The sequence below is a fragment of the Brienomyrus brachyistius genome, chromosome 23, assembly GCF_023856365.1.
Source record: "Brienomyrus brachyistius isolate T26 chromosome 23, BBRACH_0.4, whole genome shotgun sequence".
NCBI lineage: Eukaryota > Metazoa > Chordata > Actinopteri > Osteoglossiformes > Mormyridae > Brienomyrus > Brienomyrus brachyistius.
Genome location: NC_064555.1, coordinates 3774136 through 3801427, shown reverse-complemented (window position 1 = coordinate 3801427; position 27292 = coordinate 3774136). Strand labels below are relative to the sequence as shown.

At 46.1% G+C, this 27292-nt stretch overlaps 1 protein-coding gene across 2 annotated transcripts; it reads left to right on the top strand.

The window, feature by feature from the left end:
- The first annotated feature begins 11239 nt into the window (after nucleotides 1-11239).
- Nucleotides 11240-24544, top strand: cmc1 (C-x(9)-C motif containing 1). 2 transcript variants are annotated; one of them, XM_048994114.1, is made up of 4 exons: nucleotides 11240-11329; nucleotides 13074-13166; nucleotides 23089-23179; nucleotides 24038-24544. In XM_048994114.1, the coding sequence occupies exons 1-4, from the start codon at nucleotides 11299-11301 to the stop codon at nucleotides 24156-24158; spliced, it is 336 nt and encodes a 111-aa protein (XP_048850071.1). In that variant the 5' UTR covers nucleotides 11240-11298; the 3' UTR covers nucleotides 24159-24544. The 2 variants fall into 2 exon arrangements, with proteins under 2 accessions (XP_048850071.1, XP_048850070.1); XM_048994113.1 differs by lacking the exon at nucleotides 23089-23179.
- The last annotated feature ends 2748 nt before the right edge of the window (nucleotides 24545-27292 follow it).

The window sequence follows — 27292 nt, the reverse complement described above, 5'->3', positions numbered from 1 at the left end:
TGGCCCTCTGTGAGATCTCCTCCTCCAGCATAGGCCAGCTTTGGTGGAGGTAGGGGCCTGAAATGGGGGTCTCATGGCCAGAACGGCCTTTGGCAGAGTTGCAGGGGAAAAGTCAGGATTTGTGGCCCCCTGTGGGCCGGGCTCGGGCAGCTTGGGCAGGGCGACGTCTGCGGTGGTGGCTGCAACTTCCCCTGGGCAGGGCTCGGGCATCGCGGCGGTGGCTGTGATTTCCCCAGTGTCAGGCACCTCAGGTGACTCTGCCAGGTCCACCAGGTGCCAGAACACCTTCTCCACTCTACACACCTCTTCCTCCGGAGAAGCAGGGCAGAACTGCAGAGTTGGTTGACAGCTTCAGTCAGGGCCTGGCACAACCATGGAGACCAGAGGACAGTTGGGGTTAGGGACAGCCATTTCCAGATGACCTGGAGGGAAGTCCTCCATACGAGCCTGGACGGACACTCGGGAAAACACAAAGACTGACAACACGAGGGACGGGATGACCAGCAACACCTGCTGGCCAAACGGGGAAGGGACACAGAGTGGAACAACAGGAGCTGACCCTGACACTAACTTTCCCCACAAGGGAAAATTAAATTTTATAAAAATCTGTGACTGAAAATAAAAATTCCAAAGACCTTGTATTTTGTTTGTTACTTATGGTTAAGGTTAGGGCTGGGTAGGGATTAAGGGTGGGATTAGGGTTTTACCCATAGAGATGAATGGCTGGTCCCCACAAAGATATGAGTACAGGCCTGTGTGGGTGGGAGCGGGGGCTGTCTTATAATTTGCTGAGCCAATTGGTATCCCAGACAGAGATTTGTGATCTGTGATCTGGGGGGGCGGGATGGTGCCAATGTAGAGACAACCCACAGGAGGTCAGAAAGTGTGGCCCCAGAATCCGCAGTTTGCCCAGGGTCAGTACAAAAGACACAGAATTGGACCAAAGCTGTCACGCTAAAGACGGACACGACAGACGTGCCATGAGAGAGCCAGCAATGGAGGGGGGCTCCATTAACCCACAGCTGCTCAGTGGTTTGCAAGACTGGATTTAAGAGATGACTAACTGGTCTAAATTGACTGGTTATAAGAAGCATCTGCCAGAAAATGGATTTCATGAGTGGTACTACTTATCCATACATCCATCCATCCATCCATCATTTTCTACACCTGCTTGGTCTATCCACAGCCAATCCTGGAAGCTACAGAGGTAAGGCAGGGTTATAACCCAGGATGGGGTATCAACCCATCGCAGGAGTCGTACTATTAATCATGGGTAATTTCATTTTCAGTTTCAGAGTTACTGGGGTTATCGGCATGCAGTCATACTTGCTTTTCATATGATTTCATTTTACCATCGAGAGGGGATTATCTGGCTGGTGTCTCGAAATGAATCCACCTTTTCTTATTTAATTTCCACCACCTACATATATGCAAAATCACCATATATCAGTCATATGACTATGCATCATAACAACTTAAAGCAATATGGACAATAACAGAGGCTGTGGGCAAACCAGATGGCCATAAATCTGGAGATTTTCCTGTATAAAGCGATGGACTGTGTTGGGTAGACTGGAGAATGGCATTTCCATAAATCAGATGGGAGTTAATGTCCATCAGATGGAAACTGGTTCACTGTACTGCCCCTGTATTCATCATTTATTCAGAGACAATGATACAATGATGTTCGATTTCGCCCCAAATGTGGACACTTTTCCTTGGGACCATATGAGTGGAAAGCAACAATATTTCTTCTGTTCTTCTAATCCTCTATCAAGCTTTTCACTTCATCTTGTTCTTGATGTTTTTTCCTTCTTTTACTAGGCATAGGGAAGCATGCGCCCCCCCCCCCCACCCATCACTGCCCCTTAACCCTGCGGGACATGTGTCATCTCGAGACTCAAGCTGCCACCTTCCCTGGTTCCTCTGTCGCTGTCCGTGCCCCTCTCCCAGGCCAGCCCCGCTGAGATCGAGGATCGCGAGCCGTTTCACGCCTCTGTGCGTTAGCCCGTAACAGAAAATTACAGCCCGGGGTAAACGATCCGGGGTCTGGCGGGTTCACGTCGGGGTCAGGCTGGGCCCAGACTGGCAAGCGTGCCAAGCCCAGCTTATGTGCCCTCGCCCTCCTCGCTGTGGTCAGCGCCAGCCCCCGGTGATCCCAACGAGAAAGCTAATATTTATACAAGAAGTTACTGGAGTATAGAAGTTGGAAAATAGAAAGAAGATACGGAACAAGGAGTGACTTTTCAGTTACGGCAAGTGAGCAAAATTACATGTTTCTATCGTATTTTTGTGATCAGTGTACAACTCGTTTAAAACAGCGAATAACGTCGTTTCTTTCCAGATATGTAAAATATATTCACTCTACATGTTCCTGGCCACCATTAGATCCCTGTTACTTTAAAGTACAGTAAAGAAAGGGTAGTTTCTGAAGAAAGATTGTAAACGAAAGTTACCCTTTCAGAGAGATTTCAATGTGGAGGTGACTGTCATGGTGGGTGAGTCAAGTCAAAAGTTGCTTGAAATTACCTGCTGAGGGGGAAAGGAAATGCAGCGTGGTAAAGCACTGTATCGGCGAAAGGCGCGAATCTATTTAAAAATCGCTGAAAAAGAACTGAATCATTTATGACATTTAGAAGTATTCGTGCGCTTTTTGATTAAAATTATGAATGCCAAAATCATTTTTGTTGTGACAGTTAAACCATTGCTAGTGTCTGTAAACACAGGCCTACTGTCCTTCTGAATTTCAACCATGAATATAATTACTCATTTTATTTAGGGACAACTTGTTCTGATATATTTAATTCGTCTACAGGTTTTAATCCCATTCTGAGCTGAATTATAAAAAACAATTGAAATATTTTAGTAATATTAAAAATAAAAAGAGATATTTACATATATTTCTTTTTCCTGCTAATGAAAAGCCGCGACCTCTTGAGAGTTGTATCGCACACCATAAAACCACAGGACGGCTTTTACAAATTACAAATTTGTGAGTTGACTAAGGTGCAGTTCTGAAGCAATAATATTAAAGATGATTAATTAAGGGCCATTTAATCTATGGAGGAAATCTGCGCACACAGAGGATCTACAAACAGAGCTACTGATAAAATGCTACAAATTACTCACAAATGTGCAAAAATGTGCATTTTTTTCACATTTTGGAATTTAATGCACCGGCAAGAGGTGGACTCATGCCGGTGGGCCATCGCTGCATTCAACGGCGGTATCGGACGTTCCGTCTTTAATTAGCACGCGCTGCATCGCGGTCCCGAGCGCCGCATGGACGCGCACAGCACCGGGCCCCGGTGCAGGAAGTTAACCCTTTCAGCACCAGCATCCGCTCAGCCAGTAGCTTATATGGAAGCATCTCAAATGTCCCCAGCCCAAATCCTCCATTAAACAAAACGAAATTAATGTGTTAAATCGCATAAATAGCTTGAAGTTAATTTGACTATACTAAGTAAAACTAAGATGGTCGATTTTCAAGGTTTGAACAGTTTCTTGTAGTTTTTTTATTACAGTGAAACTGATGAGCAATTCTATACTATAATTGTACATTTTTTTCAATTATTATTTGTGAATAAGTAAGAGAAATACTATTTCTAGGTACAGTATTAGTAGTCATTATTGTTTAATTTTCAATATGTGGATCTTATACGTAACAGAGTTATTAAAGAAATGGCTTTAGTACGGGCCTGTCAGTCATTGTTGCGTTTCAGACCACGACCTGGGGACAGGAGGTTCTGATTAACTTAGACGAAGGTGTCGAGTTGTATGAAGCGAAAGGTGATGAGTATTTTCTATTCAGATGACTTAACCTGTCAGGGCAGGAAACGTCGGTCACTACCTTGATCGGCTGCTATGTTAACAGTGTGTGTGTGTGTGTGAGAGTGTGTCTGTGTGTGAGTGTGTGTCAGAGTGTGAGTGTGTGTGTGTGTGTGTGAGAGAGAGAGACCCTCTGTTCTATTTTTAGTGCGCGGCACTGCAGTATGGCTGCCGAAAGGCTCTGGGTTGTTGTCGGAAAGGGCCGGCCAACCCATCACCGGTCCTCTGAGGTCAGCCATCTTCATAGGGTATGGTACTCACTTCCCCTCTCAGGCGCTTTGTCTTGTAGCGACACAGGGGGAACATGGCTGCCTGCTCTTCCGGCTGGAGCACACAGACGCGGAGCGGGAGGTCTGTGGGGCCTCGTGGGTCTCTGTGGTTCACCTGTTCACCAGCCGACCCCTTGGCTCCCAGTAGCAGGTCCAGCTGTTGAGGAACACGGAACCCTCCATACCCCCCAGCAGCAGCCAATCAAACAACGGGTGGCCAAGGGGAAAGAATCCCAGTCAATACCATGAATGCTTGGAGCGGGCAGGGGGGGGGGGGGCACCAGCGGGGTTCCTGTACGGGCGACACTGCAGCCAGAACCGCCCCCACCCCCCCCACCCCACATGCCCTGCAACCCAGGGTTCGACAAGCTGGCTCCCCTAATGGCTGCCAGCACATCTTTAGCGACTTGGCAGCCGCCGCGTCCGTCACAGGTTGCAATCAAGCCCGCCTCACGCGCCCCCACCCACCCCGCGTGTGCAGTACCCCCCCCCCCCCCACCCCCACCCCCCGCCCCCTTCCGGCTGATTAATCATAATGTAATTTTAATTAAAAACCACAGTGTCAAAGGGTTTAGCTGCTTGAGAAGCGAGCCCAGATTGCGGCCCAGTGGCAGCTCGGAGGAAGCGCGTCCCGGCGATCGGCAGCCCAGCCAAGATAAACAAAAGGCAGACGGGCGCATGGCACCTGGTGGATGCGAGGCCCCCCCCCCATTTGCCATTGCTGCGAGGGTCTCACATGCCACCCGTAAGGGGCTGTATCCTGGTACTCTAGTGTGAAGGCTGCTTCAGGTGTCTCAACCACCTCTTACAAGCCCCCCCAAATTCCCTGCAGGCTCAACAAATCCTGTGACTGTCTCTTTCAGTTGAAAAGGTGCAATGCGATCCCATGTCCGCATCAAAAGCATTGTGTTATATTTTAAACATTGACTTATACTATGATCCACTGCATTTTTTGTGAGATTTAAAATTTAGGTGACTGGATTTCTGTGCCTGTAAACGTGGTCGAGAGTTTTACGGTCCTTTCAATCATCGCTGTCGGCTTTCTATGGCTGGGCAAACGGAATACCAGCACCAGCCTGCGCGAGGCACCAGCCCGAAGGATTAAAGCAGGCTGATCTCGGATCAGAACTGCGTCACGGCGCCGAGTGTCAGGTTCGAGTGCGACGAGTGAGACCCAGGCTTTGCGGGATGCCCTCGTCAGCCTTGGCTTGTTTAGCCACGTTTCTGACCGCTGCTAAATACTGATTCATTCTCAATTTACAGCCAATTTGTACCAATTAGCGAGGCCGCGGTGTGACAGCCCTACCCCGACGGACCGGCGTTCAGAACCACACGCGGAACGCGGAGCACAGGGTGTAGAGGGGAGGGGGGCTCACTTTACCATGACAGCTGATACGTGCTTTATTTCCAGAATATTCCGTATGCTGCGACTAGGAGCATCAAAGCTCCAATAATGGGATGCGGAGAAGTTCATGTGGAAGAAAGCAGTAAGACTGGGCTGGGGGGGGGAGGGGGCTGGGAGAGAGAAAGGGAGAGCGAGGGTGGTCGGGAAGGGGTGGGGAGGTGGCGCGGTGTCCGTGGTGACACCTCGGGGGGGCCGTCGCGAGGACAGCGGAGCCTGGACCTCATCCCTGGAAACAATTAGTGCACACGGGTCCCTGACGCTTTCTGGGAGTGCAATCTGTACCACAGGAGAGGAAGGGCTACAAGCTCGCACTCCCCTGGATGTGAGAGAGCAGCGCCGGGTGGCCGGAAAGGACCCGATCGGGTGACCTCTGAGAGCCAGCCGACCCCAAGGCTTCCAGGGCTCCCATGCCAGCGAGCGAAGGTGAGAGACCGTGAAGACTTCGAAGGCCCAGAACACGGATTTGATTTATTCAGCTAGCAGTCGTGAGAGTGTGTGTATGAGTGTGTCTGTGTGTGTGTGTGTGTGTGTGTGTGTGTGTGTGTGTGTGTGTGTGTGTTCTCGCACGTGTGTCTCTCACTTTGCCTCTGCTCTGCTGCAGTGGGCTCCGCTAGCCCTGCTGATATGAAGCTACAGACCTTAAATTATATACAAGCACAAAGTTTAGCAGAAGTTTGTCATGTGTGTCTCCCGGTCTAATCTGAATGAGCACAGAGAACACCTGGGAAAATAGATTTAAACTAGGAAAACAATTTCATAAACAGCAATTAGCACTAAACTATCCCGAAAGGAAGTTTTCAGAATGAATGACTACTTATATTTATCAGATAAGTGGTATTATCCATCATCCATCCATCCATCCATCCATTAAATGCGTTTTCTTGCATTTCCTTCATCTACCTTTAACCAGTTAGTTTAGACTAGTTAGTTAGTTATCATATCCAGTCTTGCAAAACTCTGAGCAGCTGTTATTATTATTATTATTATTATTATTATTATTATTATTATTATTTTATTTTTTTAGTATTTTGAGACAACGTGAGGAGAATTACTTTAATTTTGTTTTTAATCTTCCATATGTTTATTATTGTATACACAATAGCAGGGAACAAAAAAATCACTTATCAATTGTTTAATTTTACTGTTATATTGTTATTTTGACCATTGTTATAATGATGATGAAAATGTATGTAAAAATACTTTTCCCCCATAAATCTCAGTCAGACGTTGCTATCGCCGCGTCGTTTGCCAGGGGAAGTGAGAGAGCAAGGGATCGCTGACATCTGGAGACAATTAAAGAAAGCAAAGAAAACGAGGGCGAGGCGTTTCCCCAAGTGTGGGGGGCATGGGGGGGGGGGGGAGGCCTAGGTGGGCGCCGGCTGCGAGGTCTTAGACCCGCAGTACACAGGTAACAAAGCCACTACCTCATTTAGCATTAAAAAGGCGAAACAATAAGGCAGTAAGATCATGTTCGGTATTCGGGAAAGAAGGGAGGGGGGATGAGAGATGGCCGACGGTGGGATGCAGCGGCGATTTTTGCTATATTTCAGCCGGAGCTGTGGCCATTCTGCTCCCGGTCGTCCCGAAGCCACCTCCCGCTGCTTCCCTTAACCACATTCTAAAAACCCATCTGTTAGGGCGCTATTGTCCTCCCCGGCTCCTCTGCGCTGAGAGTAATCATGTGACCCAAGATGGATTCAAGGTGGACCGCGTGGTCGGAAAAGAAAACGTGGGACAGGGAAATACAGGGGCCGTGCTGAGGGGTGGGAGGGCCATACCCCAGGGACACACTGCTCTCCTTTGTGCCCTAGTGTGCCCCAGGTGGGGTGGGGGGGGGTGCAGGGGGGTCCTGTCACATTCCAGTGTGGCCCTGACCTCAGGCGTGATGAGTTCACTGGTCACTTTCTACTTTCTAGCCCCCCCAGAATGAAAACGAAGCCCCGTTGAGAAGCATCAAGCAGACATCTGTGAACCGTAATGCCCCCCCCCCCCCATTTCCGGCAGTATGGGCTCCGATTCGTTCCCCATCTATTCTGTACGTTATCCACCACCGACAGAAAGTGGTGGAGTTTCATTCTACTGTATTTGGGCTAAGGAGCCAGAATGCACAGAGGGAGAAAGGCCTACGCTCTTCTTAGGGTGGGCTGTGAAGTGGTGCGACTCTGTCCCCTTAGCGTGCGATGACAGGGGCCCTGTGTCATCTTTGGCCACAGATGGTCCGCTCTGGCCTTGGGCACCTGTGCTTGGCGCAGCCCCGAGGTTCGGCTGAAGAGGCACTAAGTCCACTGAACGAGCCGGCTCGTGTGTCTGGCAGCAGCCTCCGCTCGCCACTGGGGTAACAGGTCCTGCCGGGGGTCAGACTTTTTGAGCCGGGGGGATCCTCCCCCCTGCCCCCCATAGACCTGCCTTTATTGCATTTCGCTTGACTGGTGCAGGGGCCTTGGAAGCCCTCTGCAGTCACACCCACTCTTGTCTAATCACTGCTGGTGTTTAAAAAAGGTTTTTGTGGTTTTTCCGCATGGTGGAGGTGGGGAGGTGCATGTCCATGTTTCCCAGCACAGCAGGCACTTAACCTGAGGGGAGACGGTTCATCGCCCTGAAGGGCCGGTTCATTAATTTCTGATTAAAGAACACACACTTGCTCTCACGTGCGCACTTGACTTGAGCTGTCTTTGAGTGATCCAGAAACCAAACAGATCCACTCAAAATTTAGAACGAGGCTTGGAAGAAGAGTAGTTTTAATATTCCGACTTAACACTGGTTTCAGGTAATGATGTAACAACTTAATTAAGTGGTTAGTACTCACTAAAAGGCCCTCAAGTCCGAGGTAAATGCCAGACAGTATAATAGGTTACCCCCAAACCTTGTCAGAGGTACTTAACCGGATTTGTGAAACATTCGACTCCATAAATGGGCAAACGGTAAGATGGTGAAGTCTCTATGCAGAAAAGCATGTTGTGGGGTGGGGGGGGATTTGGAAGCTACACCTGGGAGGCCCGGAGCGGAGAGCCGACGGGACGAGCGTCCAGAGTCTGCCCGAGCCAAGGTGCCAAGTCAGGACGCATTCATGCAGGTCCTGCGAGGCTCAAAGTCACCTGTCACGCTGTGAGGTGACAATTAGCCGCAGGATAAGCTGCCCAGGAAGGACCCAGGACGTGACCTCTGTGGCATGGGCAGCGAGACAGGTAGAGAGGGGGCGACCGAGAGGGAGAAAGAGAGAGAGAGAGGGAGAGACGGGTGAGCAGCTTCATGCCTGAGATGCGGCAGGTGCCCGCTCGGCTGTGCCGGCCGTCCTCGGGTGTTGGGCCACTCCGCTGCCAGAGAGCCAGACCCAGTTTTGGCGGCGGGCACAGCAGTCGGCACGTTGGTCGGGGTGGGCGTGGTCCTCCCACCCGGCCAGGAAGTGGAGCTGAGCCACCTCTCCACCAGTGGTTCTAGGCAGAGCTGACTGTGCTGCGACTCTGGTTCTCTTCTGGGGTCAGGAGGACCACCGTTGAGACAGTGTTGTTACCGTGTCACCATACACACACACAGGCGCATACAACAGCACATAGCACATGTCACACCCCAAACAACACACCGAAAAAAAATCACAGCAAAGACAATGCTAGTTTTTAAGTCATTCAGAAATGTTACTAATTCATGCAATGCTCGGGGGGTGATTAATGCATTGAAAAATGTATTACATAATTCCTCAGAATCAGTATTTTGTGACCATTCTACAAGCTATAAAAAAATCTGCAGCAGGACAGAACAGGACCACAAGTTAGTTGCATAAATGAGAAAACACAAGGTATTGTCAGTAGTTCTCTCTCTTGGCATCTAAAGACTATGACCTGCTTCATGATGGTGCTTATATGACTCAAGTTTCTTTTTTTGGAACTGAATTATTTTTTTTTATCATAGGCCCACATAATCATATATTCTTCTATGCTCTATGAACTGTGTGGGACATTTATCATTCTCTTATTTTCTATTAGGTTAACCCTTCCTCAATGTTAATAGCTGGATCAAACATAGCAAAGCAGGTTAAGGTACGTCACCCAGGGTTTTATCAGTTACCTAAACCTAAAAGCAACTTTAATACGTTTTTAAATTAAAAGCTAACAAATTAAATGGATTGCTGTAATTATCATGCATATCTCCATAAACTTAATGAGATCGAATCAGGGGGTGGGCAGTTTCACCCAAAAGCCAAAAACCTCACTTTGTGCACATGTTAATGCATCAAATCGTGTCATGTAGCACTTAAGTAAGCTAGGATTTGCCAGTCACACCAGTATACGCTATTCTCAAAATTAGCAGTGATAGACTTCCATTGGGTTTATTTTTTGGTTATAAAAAGCAATGAATTTATAAGGCGAATTCAGGTGCTGTCATGTTAACTGTCCCTGTAAAATGAGAGGAAAACAGAGAGAAGTATGCTTCCTATGGTGAGCTTTTAGCTGGGCACTGGTCTTCCATAAGTGCTGTTTTGTCCTTTGACAGTACAGTATATTTTCATTCCTCCTGGGGGGGGGGACAGAGTAGGTTTGGAACAGTTGCCGTTCTCCCACAGGCTCCGTCATGCCCAATAGTACTAACCACATCAACTGGTAAGGTCTACTAACCTAGGGGCACGGAGAATTTAAGTCTCAGTTGCCATCAGCTGCATCTCCACATTGTATTACAGGTGTTATTATTGCAATATTTTAGAGAGAAGCCTGTCCATCTGTATCTTGGGCATGAGGTGACGTCTGACATGGATGCCAGACGAACTCCGCTTCAGTCAAGCGACAGAAGTCTCAGAATCTTATTGTACCGGGCTGTGGGAGGCTGTCAGATCGGTGATATTCATCTTGAGTATTTAATAAAAGCTGGCAAAGTCTTTGTCTCAAAGCACAAACGACAGCACTTCCCTTCCCAACCCACCTTGGGGCTTCCATGTGGAGAAGCGAACTTCCTTTCGAGAAGCACAGAGGAGCTCATCTTTCGATTTCCGCAGGGCAAGGGTGAAGCTACACAAGTACCACCCCCCCTCCCCCACATCCTAACTTCTGCAAGAGCGGTGTCCCTCCAGAGACCCATGAGATCAGGATTCTCACACACCTCACCGTGTTCTGCCTGAGGGCCTCTCACAGGTTCGATTTCTTACCCTTAAATCTGGAGCTGAAAATGAGAAACTCTAAATTAGATACGCAGTCGTGCTCGAGCCTGACCACATCTTTCACACTTTGCACTCCCCGGGACCTGCAAGTGCTTAGACGTTGGCCCCAGGAAGACCTCTCCACGTCCGTCTGAAAGCGTATCAAAGCATGGCCTCGATGTTATGAACAGGTCCTATGACACTACATTATGTACATCGTCTTTCCGTAATCAAACTGGTAAATAATGAATTTTAAACATTATAAAAAATGCATTTTTAAAATAAGCTTCCAAAATAGGCAGATTAAACGTTCATGAGGAAAGTCTATGTTATTTAAATGTATCTTAAAACAGCAGAAAGCAAGTATGTTTGTCAAAATATTCCTTTTGCCGTCAGTTACGGTCCTCAAAAATATTGAAGCTTTCATCATTATTTCTCCATTGATTAATTCGATATATATATATATAACCATCAGAACAGACAATAAAATTGAAATAATTTGAGGTAATTGTTTGATTTAAAATGTGAGTTTTCTGTCGTTTATTGTTTGTTTGTTAGAACTCGCATTCCCATAAGACATAGTGGCATTTGTTCTCACGTGATCACGAATGAGCAAATCATCAGCGTGGCTCAGTCACGTGTCCGAGGTCGTCCGCTACCCAGGCGCAGAAATGTCCTTAGATATGAAGGCGTCGAAGGAAGGTAGCTACTAAGCTTCAGTCAACCTCTTCTCTGATCCCATCAAACTGTTACATTCTTCTTCTTGCACACAGATTGTACTTATGTTCGATAGCAGTAACTAACAGACAAGCATGCTTTTTTATTGTTTTTTATGGCGCTAACGCTCCAAATCGATAATACCTCACCGCACATTGCTAAGTGAGACGGCGTCACCATTAGCATTAAGCGCTCATAATTTCCCGTTTAAAAAATGTTTGGATGGCGCCTTTTGCGGGGAGGACAGCCGCTGTCACTTGGCGACACTTTTTTTACAAGGTCGCGTAAGATTGTGATTTATCGTCCCAAATGACCTCCCGTGTCCCGGTGCCGTTAGAATCACGCGGTCAGCTCGAGATGAACGTAGTTCATTTGTGAAACGTGGTGAGAAAAAGAGCCTGGATCTATAACCACCTTAAGGATGCAGGTTCGAGTCCTGGCAGGTCCTTATCTACTGTACCCTGGAATTAGGTGCTGCTCCTTAATACTTGTAACAGGATATCCCAATGCCTAAACCGGCAGCTTTTGGATGTGGTGATGATTAGTTATTAGAAATGAATGTCAATGTTAAACCTGTCGGTAGTGGGGAAAACATATTCGCATTTCATTTTGGAGAAAATGTGTCCCAGAAAAGGTTTTTGACTTCCGGACTTACGCCGTTTGCTACCTGTAGTTAATCGCGTGAGTTAAGTTAGTGTAGATGTTTAATTTCTTCTGTCTGACCGAACAACATCTTGTATAACAGCGGTTTGAAAAACTGGTTGATAATGCTTTGGAGTTGCTGGCATTTATTGTAATGAGTAAAGTCCTGATGGTAGACTCAGCTTTTTATTTCTCTGTAGACCTTAACCATGGTGCTGAACATAGTTGGAAAAACCCACACGGTTTAATGACCAGCATCATCGTTTAAAGTAGCATCGATCTAAAGAAATCTTGGAGAACTTTAAAGAGTACTTTAAGGCCCCTTTGAGCAGTGTTTAGAAGTTAGCCTTTTCTGAGACTTGGTGTTCTTCTCACAGACGAGGTGGTAGATGGACATCTTACTAACTGAAATCTTGCCCAAACCGTTAAGTGTTTGACTGTCATCTTGGATCATGACGGCAGATTGCCAGCCTTTACTGCAGCAAAGCAGGCTGTAGCAGGCTGTTTGGCATCCCGGTCTGATTTGTACACATTCCTTAAGTCTTCGGTCTGAGTGCAACTAGCATTTTTTTTGCGGCGTTCCTTAGGAGGCAGAGGATGTTCTGATCTGATCCTCCAGGTGGCCAAGCACCTTTAATGGCTCAGATGGGTTTCAGGCTGTGCATATTGCTCCTGGGGCCGGCTGCCTTTCGCAAACCGGGGAGTGGTGTCTGGGGACAGGAGTTTCTGTGAGACAGGAGGCTTGTCTGTGGCCAGTTATTGATGCGTGGATGGAAAAGTGCCCACTGGGGCTTTTAGGAGAGAAGCCCTGTCCCACAGATTAAAAGGGGAATTGGAGCGCACATCAGCCCACGGTTTAGACATGCTGTCAGCTTTTGCTGTCTTTAGGGGGTTTAAGGTAGTGCCAAGGGAGAAGTGTGAGGTGAGGTTCTTGTACCACATGAACATTGCTTTGGTGTTACCTTATTCCTGTTCATCTCCCCCAGTTTGGTAGTGTTCTTATTTCTTATTTTTTTACCTTGTCTGGAATGCGGTGACACCCGATGGAGGTTTGCTTCTGGTCTTTTAAAGCATTTGTTTCTTCTAGGGGAGCCAGCACTGCGCCACGTGGAACTGGATGTGCTCATCCCGAAGCTAATGAGAGAGAAGGCCAGGGAACGCTGTGCGGATAAGGTGGAAGGTATGTACACAGACACACACACACACACACACTCAAAGCACCTGCCAGGTGTGACCTCTTTAACCTGTGTCTGGTCATGTGGCTGCAAATTAAGCCATTGGAGAAACAGCATCGCAGATAACATGTAATCTCTTGCATGCAATGAGTCAGGTTTTCTGAATGTATTTGGAAAAAAATTACATCAGGATTGATGATTGATATGCAAGAGAAGACCTGATCAGTGTACACTGAGTCCAGGATGACTTACTAGTGCAGTTGTTATTTGCAGTATTTCCCTCTTTTTTAGTCTCTTCGTTTTGCTTAAGGCCCCAGAGATGGCATATATAGCCTGAGTTTGCAGGCTGTGAATATTTTACTTCCCATAAATTGAGCTGCGAGTTGCACAAATTGTGCATGGTTGAGAGTCTGTTGTGTAGAGTATTGGTGGCAAGTTTTGGACCAAATGGGCGTGACTCCTGAGTTAAATGGTGGAGACAGTAAAAAAAAAAAAAAAGATGGTGTTCGAAGTGATAAAACATCTGAGTGAATTTGACTTACTTACATTTTATGATTTAACTACTTACCTCCAGCTGAGATATTATTTTTGATATTAAAAGTCGTTAAATATCCTAGCATTTGATTGACCATAGGTATTTTGTACTGTGTCATTAAATTATGCAACATGTTGTCAGAAGCAGAATTGTAAAATACAGAAGTTAATTTGCGGCCTTTAATTCTGGTAAAACCCAGACCTGCACACCCTAACTTTCCACTCACCGAAATGTGCAATAAAAAACATAATTTGACATGTTTTTGTAACACACTGCATAACTGCTTAATTAATAAAACAAAAAAAAATAATTGCTTAAGTAAGCAAATGAATAAAATGCGGAGATGAAATGTTTAGAAATTGCAGGAAAGGTCACCCGCTAGGCCTACATTTCAAATTCTCACTCTGAGGAGAGTCTTACCGCAATACAGCAGCCCCATTGCATGCTGGGAGGGCTCACAGAAATAATTGTCATTAACACCTCAATCAGTGTGAGCCTCTGCCACTTTTTAATTAAACCAAACTAATGCAACGCAGGAAATAAATATTCAGCTACTGTTTCATTCCTCATTAGAATTTAAACCCAAAGCACCACTTCTGAATATCGCCAGTCTTTTAAATCGGCATGCAAAAACACATAGCCTGTTATCGTGCACGTTCTGTAGAGCAAAGCAGGGAATGCTGCAGCACAAGTATTTGCTGATTAGCCTGTATACAACGGAAAAAGGCAGCTTTTAAAATTCGTTTTTATTTTTACTTTTGAGAAATGTGGTTTCACAACTGTGTTCACGCCTTGGATGGTGCAGCCGATCTACTTGTGATAACCACCCATTCTTTCATTGAGTTGAAACAAGACTTAATTCCTCTTAGCTGCTAAAAAGTTGAGCACTGGCTCTTTGTGTTAGCAGGGTTAGCTTCTGTTTAAACATAACATCTCACTATCTGCATTGATTATCATATCATTTATTATCTAATGCCAGTTTGTGAGTTTTTATTGATTTATTGCCTCTTTTAATGATGCACTATTTTGGAGTTATCAATTATATTTTTAGATGTTCCCAATATTGAATTAAATAGCTGATCACCAAACATTTTTTTTTAAATAAATGATCACAATGTGACATACAAACATCATTTCGTTTCGACATCGTTTTCCCACATTTTTGCTTTTTGATTGCTGACGTGACCGCAAGGTATTGCATGCCCGGGCATGTGCACGGGCAAATGGCTAAACATAAGCCAACCAAGCTAACGAGAGGTGTCCAGGCCCGTTGGCGGGAGGGAAGCAGAGGAAGGTGAGCTGCGTTAAATCGCCATTGCTGAGGGTGACACGTGCGATGGTGCCCGTCGCTGGCTGTCACAGAGTCACATGGCCGTGCCTCGGCACCGAGCGACTAAACTGCCTCGACACGGGTCACTGCCGTTGGTCAAATTTGTTAGCGTTAATTAGCTCGTTTCATGCGATCACACTTCGTGCTCTTGAGCAGGAGTATGCGCTTTGCTGAAGTGAGCGTACATGCTCCCAGCCTGGGGGCTCTATCTGCTATGTTCGCCTTGCAGTCCGATTCTCCAGGCGACTGTACCTTATGTTTGAATTTGTTTTTCTTTATTATTATTTTTTCTCTGACTGTTTTCTTTTATAATTAGCTGTGATATATACACCAAGTCGGGGATAATACTGATAAAGAAGTGAACAAACACACACACACACACACACACACACACACACACACACACACACATGTACCCTGGCAACAGACTGGAGTGTTTTCTCTGGAGTGTTGAGATCAAGGAACTTGATAATTCAAACTCACCAGCAAAATGTCAATAACTCATTCCGTCCTATTTTGCCTTCACACGTTGGATTTTACATGTGGAGGAAGAAGTCAACCCATGTGTGCTTTGTGCATGTTCATGGCTTTGCGCTTCTGCTCCACAGTCTATTTTCATCATCGATGATCAGTCAAGAACAATAATGACTTTCCATAGTTCTCTTCTTGTGCATTCTTCTTGTCCTATTAATCTAGGTGAAATTGCACCATGCAACGGCATGATAGTGGATTAAAGAAGGAAAAAGATTTGCCTTGTGTTTAGGGGTCTTTATGCGGTAAACGTATTTAAAAAGCAGTTAGAATTTTCATATGATTGCCGTCTGACTAACAGATGGACAAAAGTTTACCGAAGGAAGCACAGGGCTTTAATGTAATGTTTTAGTAGCTACAGAAATATATTAACACCATCAATTTATCTCTGATGTTGTGGTTCAATAATGTGCATATAATAATAAACATCATGGGTTCCTATACTTGATGCATCATAAGTTTTAGTTGACAATGCATATTAATTGCATAAGGGAATTTATTGTATAGTTTTATTTTTGGTTAAGTAGTCCTTGTGTTAGTGTCTGTAGTTGCATTCAGATATGTATCTCGGTGGTATTATGTTACTCAAGCTGATGGTGTCTTTGAAGTTAATAGGTAAATGACACAAAAATATAATCCCCTTCTCATTTTGACATGCGCATGGATATATAACTAATATGTTTCTGCCTGCTGAATGTCTCGTGTTTCGACATTACCGTTTTGAGTCAGGGTCGGCTTCTGTGTTTGGCCCGCGCAGTGCAGGACCCTGTCAAACGGCATGGAAACCCCCTTCTCCTTTACACCCTCCCACACCAAGACCAAGCTCCTTTGGTTTGTTTGTTGTTTGTTTTTTTTTTTTCTCTTTTCGTTTTTTTTCTTTGTGTGTTACTCTCACTTCGTTCACTGTGAGTGTGACTGCAAGCGTTTAGCCGCTACAAAGCACTGAACCTTGCCTCCAGCAAACAGCTTTCGTTCGGCTTCCCCTTTTTTTTTCGTCTGCTGCCATTTTCTTTCTCAGCTGGGTTTTCCAAAATTTAAACAAATTACTCTGGTTGATAACCCCTCCCCCCGACACAAGAGAATCCCATAACATTTTCTTTAGTGTTGAGTTATATTAGCGTTTGCTCTTTCTGTACCCGATGTGGCTTTTGTCTGAAAAGTTAGAGTGTGAATAACCTTAAATAACCTTAAATGCTCTTACTTCTCTGATGTCCAGTTGGACACGATGGGTTTTATTGGTACCGAGGTTACACTGCATCACTGCACCATACATAAACTAGCATGGCTTGTATTAGTGCTCAACCAGATGAAGGCATACATTAGGCTATATGGGATAATTAATATTTGTACCTGAAATACCAATTTAGAGCTCTGTTATTAAGTAAATAAACAGCTATGGCCTTTGGCTTAAAGTGACGCGATTTAAATTTTGATCATTTATGCTTTAACAACCTACTTGCAAATAAAGATTTTCAGCTTTTTTTATTCTGATAACCGCTGTGTAAATTTGTGATTTTTTATTTTTTTTTAATTATGACTGTTGTCATATTAATGTGATATTAATATGATAAGTAGGATAGGATTGTGTTTACTGTTAGCTGTAACCTGCATTCCCTGCAGTCCAGATGAGGGCCCTGAGAAATCTGTGAAATAATCACATGACGGTGAAAAATCGTTAACGGGCATCCGAGTGCGCGTCTGGACCTGCACATTCTGGACGGGCTGTCTGCTATTAACAAGGCGCACCCCCCCCCGACCCCGTCTTTTAGTCCTGGCCTGTGGAAGCCATCTGAGCACCAGAAAGCCAGTCCCACCGTCCAACAGCGGCGAGCAGCTCAGAGATGCGTTGGCCTCACACCACGAGTTTCCACACTGAACAGTACTTCCTGCAGCGTTCTCGGCCAGAAGTCGCAGCCTGGCATCGCCCTCCCCCCCCATGGCAGATTCTGCTGTGCTGTTGACCTCTGACACTGCGATGATGTGCGATGTCCACAGGCTGTGCTGTTGTTTTTACAAAATCTCCAACCGTGTTTTACATGGGGTTAAATTACTTTTCAGCCTATTGAAAGCCAGGTAGCCTGAACACTAACCACTTGTTTGTTGGCATAATCATTTTTGGGTTTTTTTTGTAGCATAATTTTTCTGACTTTCTTAAGCTTTCATTAGTGGATCCTAATGAGTGAGGCTACTAGTCTGGTTTTGTTGATCCACCAGGATCAGCACAGCAATGCACTGGATCAGTGGTGTGTGTCTAATATGTATTTCGATCTTGGTTACTATTACTATTGTGATTTATCAAAAAGTAGGCTGTAACCCATTGGCCATGCGGCCATGATTTGACCTGTGAGAATATTATTTAGGTTTTAAATTGTAAGAATTTTATTTTAAACCTGTGCACACATGGTAGGCCCTGAAGCAGGTCCAGGAGGCCATGCGACATATGAACATTTATGTGATTGTCACGTTTCATATTTTGGCATATTTATTGCCCCATTCCTCCATTGCTTTATCGACAGCAAAATAAAATTCCTCGGGGGTTCAAAATCATCGTCAAATGATGTATGTTTTTCGTTCTGACTGCCCTGGATAGGTGAAATGCTGCGCTGAATAGTGAAGACTCAGTGTGACGACGAGTCTCGATTGCATCAGTCAGCCCGTGAGTCATCGTAGTGCCGTGAGAAGCGCATGCATTTTCATTTCGGCAAAATACTGGGTTACATGCATGCGTATGTCCCTGCATTTGGAACCATGTGAACTGCAAATAAAATGCAACCGACAGGAGGTCGAGAATGACAAAAGACGTCAGGCAGCTAAAATTCTGCAACTCTGCTGTTCATTTCCTTACCTGCCTGGGTTAACACACACACACGTGGTTCTTTCTGCCTTTTTATTGCCGATAAATAATACTCGCTGATTGCTTTCAGATAGCGTGCGGGTGCGTAAAAGCGGGTAACGGGTACTGTGATGTGAAATCCTGCTTCTGGCTGCTGTTGTCACAGTGGGGTGTTGTGTTAACTTGAGGGTCATGTCTTGGTCACACCTCTCAGTATCGTCACACATGTTTGTGAGCACTGATTTCAGACGCTCACGCCAGCCTCCCCGACAGCCTGCTCGGTTTTCCGTCGCAGGACAGGAGATGGCTTGTGACTTGAGCTAGCGGACCCTTGAGCCGCAATACCGGTTTCAAGAAGTGGTGTCACTTGAACGCAGTCAGCTGACAGGATGTTGACATGTTGAGAGAGGCTGGATAATATCCAGTGGATGTACATTAGGTGTATTTTTTTATTTTATTTTTTTTATTTTTTTTTTGAGTTTTTGGACCTGGTGCTTTAAGTTGTTGCCAAGGAGTAGTAATAGGAATGACTTCATGGTCCCTCCAAGGTCGTTGGACTCTTGGTCAGGTCATACTATGTCACCCAGTTAGATTACAAAACAGTTATTTAACAGGTGCTTTTATTCAAAGAAGGTTCAGACAGCTCCTAAAGCAATTGCGAGTTAAGGGCCTTGTAAGGGATTTGAACCAACGTCCATCTGATCACAGGCACAGCATCCTAATCCACCCATTAGTAACTGAGCCACCTCACCACATCTGCCATATTTGTTTTGATTTGTAATGCAGTTTTAATCAGGCAATACATACAAGTCTGTCCCTCCTTTGGTGGGCAAGTCCAGAACTCCGCGCTTCCTAGATTGAGTTATTTCAAAATGGGGGCTTGAGACTGGAATGTAGGCTGGTTTGGTCTTCAGTAGTGGGTATCGAGGACAGAGAAGGATCTGAAAGAAGATCAACATCGTTCTTTCTTATCTTCTCGTGTCAGTTTCCAACCAAGCCTCGTATGCTTAACGGGTCACATGCCGGAAGTCTGCCCAGGTGTACTTGGCCGTTGTCTGTCGGTAGAAGCACCAAGTTCAAGAGGAGCAAAGGCATCTGTGACATCCTGAGCAGGAGGTGCTGCTAAGTTTAAGAAAACCCTGGAGGAAACTAAATATTACAACCAAGGGTGCTGGTAGAGATTTTGGGCCCCATGAAAGCTTTTCATGTTGGACCCCCAACCAATTCAATTATGTTTAAAAAATGTTTAGGGCCCCTATCACTCATGGGCCCTTGGAATGGTCCTGTCTCCTCCACAGTGCAACTGAATGTGACCACAACTCACTGCCACAAGTAAAATAACATTTCCCACACGGAAGACACACCTAGTGACACGGACAAAGGCAACGGGAAGGATGTGAACCAAACGGCTAACCTCTTGAAGGTGAACCATGTGTCTTCAGTGGGTGGCAGTTGGTCATTTACATACCGGAGCGGAGTGGGCCATCCACGGGTGGAGGCGGCGGGGCAGATGGACACGTCTTGCGCTGACCGAGCCTCCGTGCGGCACGCTGGGCCCAGAAAGGGGGCGTCCCACTGAGACCCTGGCGCAGACTCGCGGGCTTGGCCCCCGCCCATCCGCGAGCTGACCGGGCCTCGGGACGGGCTGCTCCCCCGAGGTCCGGGAGCAGCAGACTCCAAGCTGGTCCGCAGGCAACGCATGCCAACATGGATGCCAAGGAGGGAGGTGGGCACCAGAGCGTCGCCCATACTCGCATGCCATTTTGTTCCGAGCTTGTCTTTTGTCGTTCGCCACGTGTGTACCGTGCTGCATCAGTGCATGTTCACTTCTGTTCTTTGCATTATTAGAGCTGCCCCCGTATTTATAAAAAGAGATTTAAAACGTACAAGTCGGTATAAATGTAGCCAATGCACAACTGAGGGCTTCCATAATTTATATGAACAGCATAGGTTGTTTATTTGGGATAACTGTCGAATAACCAGTTAGCCTGGGTTGTGAACCCCGACCACGCATCGCCCCAAGATACTGCCTCCTCCGAGCAGGCTTGTCCCTGGGAGGCGCCCGGGACCGAGTGAGGGGGTCGTCCCTCCCCGTGCTGCAGACCCCAGGTTTGGGCCGGCGTGGCTGAAGCGGGCGAGCCGCGCTTGTAGCCCCGGAACAATGAACTCATCTGTTCCTCACACTCCTAACGTGCCCCAGCAGAGCTCCCGCTGTGTGCCTCATTAAAAAGAGCCCGGCTGTGGGGGGTGGGGCGGGGGGGGGGGGGGGGGATGGGGGTGCCTCACGCGTTCTCGTCGCGCCGCTTTGGAGATGGCCCTCTCTGCCACATGTCCCCACGCGGGCGCAGGTGGGGCGGAGTGAGAGGGCGTGCGCAGCAGGACCTGCTGCAGCCGGAGCCAGAAAACTCGCAGCAGCCAGGACGAGTGTGAGGGGAAGCCGTGGAACGGAGCCTTTACGTGCTTTTTTTTAATCTCCATTTTTATTTTTTGTTTTGTTTTTTTTTTCCTTTTTTTGCCCCCACGCTCAGCAGAGGGTTCTGCACCTGAACACAGGAGAACTTTCCACACCTTTTGTTTCGGAGTCATTTTGGTCATTTTCATCTGAACAGCTTGAGGAATGTATTTGTGATGTTTTTTTAATCGTAGGTCTAATAGATCAGTTATTCTCAGGTTTTTTTTTTTCGGGGGACCAGTTAGGTCTTCATTTAGAAATGTCTACACCAGATGAGCTTCATGTAATGTAAGCTGGAAATTAGTTAACTCTTAATTCCTCAAGTATAGTAAAAATATACCAGTGAAATATGCCCTTTGACGAGTATGAGGAACGGGGTCTTTGGTGTTGACCACGTTTAGGGCCCTCATTATGGGGGCATTGTGTCCGTGGAGCTCACTCGTTGGCTCTTCCTTTTGCGGATACCTGGCACGTCGCTCTGGGGGCTGTGGGACGGCACGTCTCGCTTGATCAGGTTGATTGGAGATGCATGCAGGCTTAGGATCAGTCGCATGGATGGGATGTGTCTCCTGCCAGAGCCGCGGCTCTCGCTCTGATAACTCCGCAGTAATCCGACAGGCCAAGCCGCTCCAGCACGTAGCGGAGATACGGAGATCTCACCTTTTATTCATTTGAAAGGGAGATGAGGACCATCACCTTATATGCCGTCGGATTGAATATTCCCCACGTTCCTCATCAGGCAGTGGTGTGTAAGGGCTTTGTTTCCCCACAAACTGGGTTTGCTTCTCCTATTTCGAAGGACAGTGTCATTCACTGTCTGTCTACCTTTCTAACTAAATTATGATATGAATGCAATCAATAATAAGCTAAACCCTGTGTCATCTTTCAATATTAGTTATGGTTCTTGTTCTTGTTGTCCCCCCCCCCCCCCCAGTACAGAAAACCAACACTCACTTTCCTCTGTGAGCAATGAAGACGGTTTTCTGCATCAACACTCCTCCAAGAACCTATAGGCTCAGTGTTTTTAAATATATTATTAGTAAATGTAAAAAATTTATAAAAAAAAATGTATGTATTGTTAACTATGCTTAGTCATACTGACTCTCCTAATTAAAATCTATTTTTGTGACAGATAACATCCGAGTGCATCGAAGTTGGCCTATCTGCTTGTACTATATCTTTTTGGCGCGGCCTAACAGCTTTGGTGTGAAGTAGGAACTAAAAAAAAATAAATGGAGCCTGTGTGGTTTTGTGGACCTGTGACCAGCTGCCTGCACCTCGCCACCACATTTCCACGTTAGACTGGACGTCTCCCTTTAGCATCGAGGCTCTGTTAAAGCCTCATCGGGAGGATGAGAGCTGTCGGTTAGGCACGATCCTTCTCTTAGCGTTTCCCGCGCATTGCAGGACTTTGCATTGGGCTGTCTTAGGTGCCCTGCAGTAAAGGAAAGGGCAGCGAGACCGACCCGTAAATGGAAGTCAAACCGACATGTGGCGTTTTTTTTGTGAATTGTACTGAAATCTTTCACCGGCTGATTTCCATTTGTTAATGAGCACATGGGTTTATCTTTTTTTCCCTCCCTTTCCCCTTTTCTCCCGGCCTGCTTTATGCCGACCCACGTCTGATGGACGAAGGTGTGTCATTAATGGGGAGATGCGCGCCGCAGTAATTAAAGCAGCAGGGGGCTTGCATGTACCCTGGCCGGCCACCCTTTTCAGTTCCTGCTCCTCTGTCCTTATTCATCGGCCATGTGGGCCTGTAGCCGGAGGCAGTTTTGTCACATTCTAACGATGCTTTTCAGTGCAGGGCTCGGCTCCCAACAGCCTGGGACCTTTTGAGCCAATCAGTGTTGGCTTTTGTCATATGACGCCCCTCCCCCCTCAGCCACCAGCACCATTGCCACCAGCACCTCCCTGTTCTGGACCAGGGCAACTGGCATCCCAAACCCCCTGTGGGGCTTATCTCCTATTCTGTTCTTGTGATCTGTGATTACAAGATGTCGTCCCTGTGTTGCCTTGTTGTATGTTGGCTTTGTTCAGACCGCGTAGAACAGTGTGGTATAATGTGGTTTCCCATATTTTATGAGCACCCAGTTTGAACATTTGTAAAATGCAGGTATCAGAGAACCGGTGGGCAGGCACTGAAATCTCTGGTCGTTGACCTGGTGCCAGACAATGCGGGCAGTAGCAGATTGGGTACATGTTTGACCTTTGACCCCTAACCCTCGCTCTCTCTTCCATTTCAGCCTTTACCCACTGCTGTAAGGAGAGTGGTTTCCTGATGGTGGTTAAGTGTCAGGAGCAGAACGCAGCGCTCAAGGAGTGCCTGTCTATGCAGTGAGTCGACGGGCAGCCGGGGGGCGCTGTGCCGAAATACTGTGCCTGCCGTTTGGGCCTCGAGTTATCAGATTAGAGCCATCAGTGAGCAAAGGCTCCCCAGGGCGTGGGATCAGATCTCTGGGCTATCATTGACACGTGTGGCATGACGATCTTTCTAATGGCACTCTTCCACTGCCATGGAAAACCGAGCTGTACCGTGAACTGACGGTTTTCCATTTTAAATTATGCGAGCTGTACCCAAGCCATATCCACACTGACACGGCTCTGCCTACTAGCAGGGCTGAAAGTGTGACCAAACCGAACTGATTTTGTTGCCACAATCTAATTGGTTTTCGTTATACATGCATTATCTAAAAGAAAAAGGGTCATATTATATATATTATTAGTAGTGTCGCACATCGTAATGCATTGATGCCTTGCTGGTAACTCAGCACTTGAAAGTTTCCAAGCATTTGATGGTAACATAACGCGACAATTGTCACAGATGTACTAGCGGATCTTTGCACTTAGTGCATCATGATGTACAACCGTGTGAACAGTAAATAAGCATCGCTTCAGTTTCATATCACTGTCACTCTCCAAACCTGGCAATGCCGTTGCCAAGCTGAACCCTACTGCAGTGGAAACCCAAAGCGAATCAGAACCGTGTTGTAACTAGTTTTTTCTTCGCAGTACAGCTTGGGTTCGGCTTGGTTCCTGTGGGCCAGTGGAAAAGCGCCATAAGTTCTTTTTATCTGGGTAGTCAGCCTGTAGGTTCAATTGCAGGTTATCATATGTTAAGCCCCTGAACTTCATGTTTTGTCTAGAAATATCTACGCAGTTTCAGCTCATGGAGTTTTCGTTCTGTCCCGGCAGCTACAAGGATCCCGAATTTCAAGAAGAGTGCAAACAGCAATATGTTAAAGAGAAGGAGGAGTATGAGAAGACTGGCATCCCAGCAAAGAACAGGAAACAGAAACTGCCCACCAGCATGTAGTGCCAGGAGGCGGGGTCACCCACGGGAACGCCACCCCTCCCTGTCCCGCTCTGAGATGGAGAGTGGTCGCCTGTACTCGCTGAGGTTTTGGAGTGAGGAGACTATACTGCACTGGAAAAGCTTTTCCTTTGGCTCGGGAGGCCCCTCTCAGCTCCGTGCCAGTTTGTACACTGTCTGTCTGTTTTCATGAAAGGAGAATATTATTGTCACTCGATTATTGTACCTAAAATAAAAGGGGATATAGCTTAAAAAATGGTATCTTCCGATGTTGCTGGGCTACGCAATCTTTGTCATCTCTGAATGACCATGATCAGTCCGTTTCTTTTCTGCACCTGGTTTGCCTTTTGTGTTTAGTGTAATTGTAAAATAAAGACACTTTCATTAAAGGCGATGTTTATTTTATTAAAACTAGGTACCAGCAGGTAAGAACTGAAAATTGGCCCAGGTTAGATTTAACACATCAGAATATTCCATTGTGATACCAAATAAAGACAAATTTCATGTCATTATTAACAGAATTTTTGATTGGGCTGTTGTCTCCCCCAACCTGATGAGTGGGGGCTTTTGATTTATTTGCACTGCAGGTTTTTACTGGGGATTCTGGGATTTCTCTAAGGATCTCTTGAAGATCTGATTTTCAAGCCTTAATTTGGTTGCCCAGCTTCTGTGAGAAGTGATGGTGAAATTGGTCATTGTTACTGGGAAATCGTTGCATTTCAATCGATAATTTCTGAGTGCTTTTCGAGGAAAATGACAAGGCTCCGGTTGGCAGAAAGAGTAAGAAAAGTCTTTTATTTTTTGTGGAAAATAAAATGTCACATTTCTGTGCAAAGAAATGTGTTGCGCCTGTTTTTATACCGTCTTCCAGTCACCGTTCTTACCTGCCGGTACTCACTAAAACTAATGAGACCAATTCATATCAGAATGAGTGTCTTTATGCTGTCTTCGTGAGCCTCTTCCCCTGTCTCATGAAGATTTGAAATATGGGGATTTGAAATATGCGAGGTTCAGCCACTGCCAGCATGGCGACAGTTTATGTCCAAGCCGCTCCAAACAGACCACGTCCCATATTGCTGATACGGTCTTAAAACAATTAATTAAAGATTCTTTGCCAGCACTGTATCCACAGAACGCCTTCTCCTTACGGCTCAGCCGACGACTAGATTCTCAGGCACCGGTACACTGCGAGGCATAATGGGAAGTAATGCTTGGTCGAAATCACATTTGACACATTTTTTTAAGACTTTGCACCTTATAAAAAGTAACCTCTGTCCCAGTTTCAAATTCGTACTTTAGAACATGAAAAGGCAGAGCTGTCTGACGCTAATTTATAATTAGACCAGTGATCATACCAGTGCTTGCCCTCTGCTCCCGAAACAGTAGAAGTAGATCCTTTGACGTTTTCTTTCAAATGGCATAAAATGATTTTGCTGGGTGTTGCTCCTGATCTTTGGGGAGATTTTGGAAAAATGTGCAAAGACACCCAGGCCTAAGAATTTCAGAGATATTTCCCACAAATCGCGTCGTCAGGGGCAAATCTCACAGGCGTCCGTAGTGGACCATTGTCCCCCTTGGATGCCTGGTCACGAAACAGCGACTGCCGCTGGCAAATTCTTAAATGCTGAATCTTACACACTTGTGGGCACTGACTGCAAGAATGTGCTCTTATTTAATCATCAAATCCTGTCTATGAATACAGCACATACGCAACTGAGTGCTTTACTACACAAATACAAGCTGTACTCTTATTCCACAATTAGGGGAATAGCAGTAATTTGACTCCTGGGATTTGATCTTAGAACGTTTTGGTGCGAAAGTCCAGACCTTGTCCTCCATGTCTGTATTACAGCCCTGAAGCTTTCGCACTGCGGAGCTTGCATTCGCTTCTGATGCTTAGCGGTGCAGGTCCCTGCAACAGTCTGTGTGCATGTTGATATGGAGATTGTGACCTGGTGGCAATCTAGTTATGAGTTTGGCGCATTTCCCATTTGACTGTCACTGTGCATAATTCATATCTCTCACAATCTCATATTTTACCAAGAAAAAGTCATTTTAAACGGCCATTTTGTTCTTTAGGGAGCCATAGACCAACCTGGAACATGCATGTTTTTTACCTTTCTGTTGCATTTCAGCAAGATCTCTATTTATTCAGTACACTTGAGAATGTGCAAATGTAGATTTTCACAGAGCCGGGCCGCTTCTGCTTGCTTGCTCTTTGCCACACGCAGCTGGAGAAGAGCGTGACTCAGCCTTTGTGATCATGCTACGTTTTCTCGACGTTTTTTTTTTTTTTAATCTACCTTTTTTATCATTTAACAGGCTGTGACTTTGACAGCAGGGCTCATTGTAGCGAAGGTCTGCCTGCCATAGTGCTGCTGGTGTGGCTGTTGGATGCAGTAAAAAGTCACCAATAGCACATTTCAGACTAACACCCCACAGACATCCGTACACGCTAAATATTCTGGAGCAGACTTGTGTGTTAAGGCCCTGAGCTGAAATGGGCTCTTGGACTGTGGCTGGGCATAGCAGTGAGAGATACTGGGTGCTGTGCCTGTGTGCGTGTGGAACTTTAGGTCGACGGGATACCCATTGATCACCCCATGCGCGATAGATCCTGGAAGCTAGACTAACAGCAGACTGACCTGTGTCACCTCTCCTCACCTGCCTCCCCCACACCCCCAGTGAGCTTCCCTGGCTCTCTGTCACAGCAGCCGGTCTATCACCAGCTCCAAGAAAATACGCTGTGCTTTTCGGAATATAGGCAGGTGTAAAGTCAATGACAAGCCGCTTGTACATCAGAACAAGTAAATTATCGGATTCGTTTTTACCCTATTAATATAAAAGGTAGCTGTTCAACTTGTTGCCAGCTTGATATAAACCCCGATTTGTGGGAAGAAAAATAGCATTTGTACTTTTACTGGGATATTATAATTGATGTTATAAGTCTGTGGTAAGGTAACGATGATTTACATTTTCTGTCATAATATAATGTCATGTAATGTCAGGATAAGAAACTGAAAATGCAATTGCATTATACGGAAGTGTTTTTTAACAACGCATTTTGGGAAGTTATCTGTTCTGCGCTACGTATTTTGCAGCGGCATTTCAAATGAGATGTTAATTAGGTGGAAAGC